This window comes from Barbatula barbatula (assembly GCF_947034865.1).
Source record: "Barbatula barbatula genome assembly, chromosome: 4".
Classification (NCBI taxonomy): domain Eukaryota; kingdom Metazoa; phylum Chordata; class Actinopteri; order Cypriniformes; family Nemacheilidae; genus Barbatula; species Barbatula barbatula.
Genome location: NC_136768.1, coordinates 4,236,216 through 4,242,588, shown reverse-complemented (window position 1 = coordinate 4,242,588; position 6,373 = coordinate 4,236,216). Strand labels below are relative to the sequence as shown.

Here is a 6,373-nt window from a genome sequence, read left to right as displayed (position 1 = left end):
AAGAATCGGTGTTTCTAAAAGCAACCTGTTGCATATATTGCCATTTTTGGCTGTATTTGTCTATACTGCAGAACACAAAAGAATATCATTTGAAGAATGTTGGTAACCAAACAACGGCGGTTCCCATTGACTTGCATTGGTTTTGTGTCCATTGAATAGAAGTAAAGGGGTACTGCAATTGGTCAGTTACCAACAATCTTCAAGATATCTTATTTTGTGTTCCGTCATCATTTACTCGTTCTCTTGTCATTTCATACCTGTATGACTTACTTTCCTCTGCAGAAGTTCTAATTTTGGGTGAATTATCCCTTTAAGAACTAATTTTTTTAAGAGTAAATCACAAGTGTTGGACACACCTGAGAGAACCAGGATCATCAACAATAAACCTGCTTCAGTGCATTTCTGCAAGGTTGTGCTCACTAGGTGCACTAGTAAGGGTAACCCCACACGGTCATGCTTCTAGTCACAATAATGAGATGCTTTCACATGTTGTGCCATGGCCTGACCTCAACGCAACCCTGTTGGCGTGACCTCTTTGTAAACTGACAATCACGACAAAGCCTTTTGCACATGAACATATGATCTTTGCTTTATTGCTTAACCTATAACGAAATACAATAGATTAAGTCAATAATCCCTGAATGGTGACTGTTCGAGTATAAGGAGATGTAGTTAGGCGTTGAAGCCCCCGGGCAGATGAGAGGTGATCTCTGAGAGTTTAATAGACTCTCCATGTTACTCCATCAATCTCTTTACAACCTCTCAAGAAGAATTCTTTATGTGGATTAGTAACCCTGCAAGACAGAGCTAGAAGCATTAGAGAATCAAAAATGAATGAATGGGGTAAAATGCATTTCCCTGAAAGGAATGATGGGTATTGTAAAGGATCAGGGGCATTTCATTTACAAGACATTCTCATTGTACCCAAGTGCTTCAAGAGCCGATGCGTGTACCCCTCTTCACCTTCCTCTCGCCCTCAATTTCTTTCACCCTCTCCTGTTCGTTCCTGCATGTCTTCGGTTTTGACGGTTGCTCACCTAATAGATCTCGTTTGACAGTGCATAAGCCAATTAAAACGCTGCTGATTTAATTGAGCTGGGCAGAATCGGCCTATGCCAGAAAATGAGTGCATTAAGGAGCCGACGGGGGCAAGTGAAGCAAAGGCTGTTCGTGCGGTGAACCAAACTGATCCCCCAAACATTCCGCGTGACACTTCTTAAGGGAACGTTCGCTGCAGATCTCAGGCAAGAGTGAACGGACTTTGACAAGAGGCATGCAAGAGATATGCGTTTATAGCTGTAATCTGTTCAATCGCATTGCCAGATGAGTCCTTAAACTGGGGAAATTATGGTTTGGATGGCGTTTCTGTTTAATGTGCAAATGACGTATTGTGGAATCGATGGCTACGAAATACTAGCTTAGTACTTATTGAATTTTGCAAAGTTAAAGGGATAGTTAACCTAAAAAAAAGAAGTGTGTCATTCACAATCATACCCAAAATGTGTATAATGTGTGCAATGTGACTCTTTCTTGAGTGGAACACAAATGAAGATATTTTGAGAATGGTCCAAGTGGTTTTGTGTCTACACAATGGAAGACAATTGGGCCAATTTGGTTAACAATATTCTTCAAAATATCTTATTTTGTGTTCAGCAGATGAAAAAAAAGTCAGGTTTGGAATGACATTAGGCTGAGTGTGTGATGAAAAAATGTCACTTTTGTGTTTAATACTATATAATGTTTTGCATATACACGTATAGTGTATTGTGCAATCATTGGACATACAGACTACTATATACATTCTATATACTACAAATAAAGTCAGTACTTAAATCCAGACATAAATGAAACCAACTTTACACTTTGTATTCCAGCCCTTCGCTATTTTACCCATCATGATATTATGCCAATTGGGAAATACGCAGCTAAATAGAGCAGTTATCTCAAGCGTGCAGCAAGTAAATCTCTACGCATCCCTTATGAAAAGCAATAGATAAAACAACCCACTTCATCTAGATCAGAGTGAGACTTAAAAGAAAAAGCAATCCCGGGTGGGTATATCCATAACTTGTGGGGCTGAAGCTGGTTAAGACGCTCAGGTATCTTATGCACTGCTATGCATGATATAGGCTATCTTTACGGATAATTAAAATTCTCAATCATTCTCTCAGTGAAGACGCCCGAGGCTTGAACAATCTAGCAACCGTGACTTCCTCTCTTTTAACGGCGGCTTTTATCTCGGTAAAACCACACTGAAAATGGAAAAGCTCTCAGACTTCAATTGCGCTAGGATAAAGAACAGCATGGGGCTTCATTACTAGTAATCTAAACTTAAAATCTGGCTCAAATTATTTAAAGCAGCCACCGTATTTTAATGCCTGCACTCTTAGCCACAAATCCATCCCTGTCATCCACCTCCTCCAGCCTGGGAAATGAAGCATTAAAAAGTGATGCACACATTTAGAGAGCTGGATAATGTTCGATTAGAGCACGTAGAGGTAGAGACTGGCCGCTAACTCGAGCCATGTGAAAAGACAAAATGGCAAAGGAACAAGTTTTCAGACATGACAATGGATCCACACAAACTGAAAATCACAATGAGAGAATGAGACAAGTGTTTTGAAGAAACAAATAAAAAAGGTCAGAAAGGAATCTAAATGTATAAACTACAACTTTTTTAATCTTGCAGTCTCTATTTATTAGCACTGCATGAAAATGAGCAACAAGGACATTGAAAATGTATATCGTCTCTCTCTAAATAACAGAAGCCGCACAGGTTTCTTTAAAGGTGGTGAATAAATTCTGGTCCGACTGCACAACAACATATTTTTGCTTCTACAGACATCTAAACGTATCCAAACATGAAATAGTCTCACGCCCAATATCTCATCCCAAGCCACGGCTTGCGCTAGTCACAGGGTGAACTTGACTTTACCAGGTCAGATCTCTGCTGTAGCGCCTGCCCCCCGCGCACTGCAAGCTCCTCTTGATGTGCTCACTGAGGCAATGCAATAAAATCTGAAATGAGGAACAGCACGCCTGCCTGCAGAGAGGAGACTGCATCACCGAAGCCCTGCAGCTGCGGGTCTGTTTGGAAGACATAGTTCATAACCAGCTGGTTCCAACAAGTAATCATCTCTCCCTTATACAAACGCACACACTCGCTGCTGCCTCCATTAGGATGGTGCAGAGCGTTAGCCCGTCATTTCATTTTCTTATTCATGTCATCCACTTTGACAGGCGAGAAATGGCATGACACAAATTGCTCACAATAAGACACAGGGACTCCCTCCTGAAACACTCGCTTTCATTTTACCTTTACATACATGCATTTGGAAGACGCGACTAAACTTTTCAACTAAAGCAGCAGACACTGCAGGGTTTTCCAACTTACAACCTTTACACTGTGTTAATGGAGCTCAATTTCTAGAGCATTTCATTATCACTTTGTTTTTTCCTTCAGTATTTCTCTAACTTTTATTTTCTTTATACTATAGTGCATACCAGGCAAAAAGAATAAACAAAGGAGAATACAATTTAAATGCGATGAACAACAACTGTTTCAACAACAAGACTTGTTTGAACTAATCAGCTGGTCAAAACCACAGAGATATATATAACTGCTGCTTTAAGTCTAGATCCTGTACAATTTAAACTTCAAACTAAAAACTCAAATTGAAAGTCTATATCAAATTTAGCTGCTCATCTGTAATGTGCTATCTGCCCAGAGTAGGCGTCAGATTGCCACTCGCAGTGCGCGTTATGACACAAAGTATTACACTTCAAAGGCGCGGCGATCAAAGCGTCGGGTGTGTATAGGAGCATGTGGTTTGATTAATCCCCTCGAGTGTGACTCAGGACCGTGTCGGTCCGCTGGAGACACCGCGTCCGCCAGACTACGGCCGGCCGATTCAGCGCCGATTCAGCACCATGGAGAGCAGCCGCTTTGCGCAAGTGCGGCGTTAAGTGAAAGCATTAATGAATGAATATCACATCGCGTTTTATTTGAATGGCGTTCAGAGGCTCTTACTGCTACGAGCCTGTTTTAACTATGGTAAAAGCTGAAAAAGAGCACTAAAAACATTATGTACCAAAGGTGGATAGAGTAAATACAAAAGATGGAAAAAGGACTTTACGCTGTGTTTACGCTGTTTCAGGTAATCGTGATAAGCTTCACAGATACGTCTAAAAAAAGCATGGACCAATACTATATCATTAGCATTTTCTTTGCGTACAAATAAATGATGAAAGACAAAACGAACCCATTCATATGTCTTGGCGAGCAATGAAGTACACGATTCTCATAGGTCAGTGTGAAAAAGAGAGAGAGAGAGCGAGAGGGGGGTGAGGGGTAGAGTATATTTCTTCCATTTATATCACTTTCATTGAAATTCCAGCCCCTGATGAATGCTATCTCTACTTTTCGGAATGCTTTGGTGTAAAAAAAGTTGCTTTGAAGCAGTCCTGGCAGAGGATCATGCGCACAAACAAACGCATTCAGTAAGTTTGCGCATCATTGACACATCATTATCTACTCACCCCAGCGTTGTCATGGTGACTATGGTGTACCAGAAAGCGGCCGGTATGCTAGTGAACTTGCTGGCGGAGGAGCCCTTCTCTGCGTAGAACATGACGGTGGCGAAGATGATGATGGCCATTGTGAGCGAGAAGAGCAGGAAGCCCAGTTCAGACGCACAACTCTTCAGAGTGTACCCCAGGATGCGCAGTCCAGCAGAGTGCCGCGAAAATTTGAAAATCCGAAATACCCTGAAGACCCTGAGGGTGACGAAGGCCCCGCTCACGTCCTCGTTGTCCGTCATGACCAGGCCGATATAATAAGGCATGATGGCCACCACGTCAATGATACTCATCACGCTCTTGACAAACTTGTACCTGCTGGGCGCAGCAATCAAGCGAAGCAGGTACTCGACGGTGAAAATCATGACGCAGGCCGTATCCAAACAGAAGAACGCGAGGGCATAGCGCTCCCCGCACGAGATCTCTTTGACCCTGTTTGGCCCGGTACCGCACGGGACCGTCTCCACCACGTTGGCCATAACCGAAACGGCTATGAAAAAGCCCGTGACGTAATAAAACACCAGCGCCATGGTGCTTGTGTGAGGGTTCTCAAAAGCTCTCCACATGGTCTCGCGGAACGACATAGACGGCACCACCAAATCCTTATTATTTTCGTTTTCCTCATCGTCTTGAATTCTCTCAGCATTCTCTCGCCTGCGATCTTTGTACTCCTCATAACAACAGTCCCCAATTATTTCAGGAATGATGCCGAAGAAGGCCAGCTCCTCGTCATAGGCGGAGATGCACTCGTGACGAGGGTAGTGTAGTTTCCCGGTTCGGTAGAAGTTAAGGATGTGTCTAAATATGTCCGGATCGCGGTCAAAAAAATACTCGTTGGTCTCCTCGTGGTAAAAGAAGTCGCGCTCTGTGCTTCCCAGTAAAGTGTCAGGGTACCGCTCCAAAGTATTCCGCCAAGTTTGAAACCTAGAGCCGCTTACGTTCAAGATTATCAGCCCGTCCTGACCTCGTCTCTTGTCTCGCGGTGGAGGGGGCATCGGGGCGCTCGCCACGGGCATCCATCCTATGGCCGCGGCGCGCGCGAATGGTAGCCACGCTGCGACTCCAGCTGCCATGGTGACCCAATGTGCGCGACCCGGTGCAAGTGAAGCAGAGTCGGTGCTCCGTTTTGCGCTCACAGACCCGCCAGGCAGGAAAAGGACATCTGGAGAGACACAATGCGCGGCCACTTGATGTAAACGCAAAAGTCAAATATCGCTCACATGCAGATTAAGCTAGCTAGAGTATAAACCATAACATAAATCTGACTGAATTCTGAAACTACCATTCAATTCTGCACTACGAATGACTAATATATGTATGTATGTATGCGTAAAAGGAACGCCTCAGTCAACAATGACCGGTTCGGAGTGCAGTGTATCATTTACAATTCAGGAAATTGCTCCGAAATGAAAAACTCACCTCCTCATAAATACGTTTTGATCACAAGTAGAGTTCTTTACATATAGATAATCAGTTAATGTCCACTTTATTTGCCGTTGCTTTGCCGCCGTCGCGAAAAAACGAGCACCCGAAGTATCCAAAATGCGTTTCCGTAGCAGCTGCGTACCAAAAGCAACAAGTTTAGAAGTCAAGTAGAGGATTCGAGTAAAAACGTCCGCTGTCCAAGGACATGCCTTTCAAGTAACCACGGCTCGTGTCACCCTGACGCTCTCAGAGAAAATAACAACAGTGGTTCTTTCATAGGAAAGCAAGACAGCACCGGCAAGTGTGCGTTCGGCGTTTCAAGAAAGAAAAAACACCACTTTCCTCCTATTATCGTTTAAATGTAATCCAG

At 43.4% G+C, this 6,373-nt stretch overlaps 1 protein-coding gene across 1 annotated transcript; it reads right to left on the bottom strand.

Moving 5' to 3' along the window:
* Nucleotides 1-4,535: 4,535 nt before the first annotated feature.
* On the bottom strand, nucleotides 4,536-5,651 carry kcnd2 (potassium voltage-gated channel, Shal-related subfamily, member 2; the record flags this gene model as incomplete). The annotated part of the gene is made up of 1 exon (XM_079454372.1): nucleotides 4,536-5,651. One exon carries the CDS (start codon nucleotides 5,649-5,651, stop codon nucleotides 4,536-4,538), a length of 1,116 nt encoding a protein of 371 aa, XP_079310498.1.
* Nucleotides 5,652-6,373: the final 722 nt, after the last annotated feature.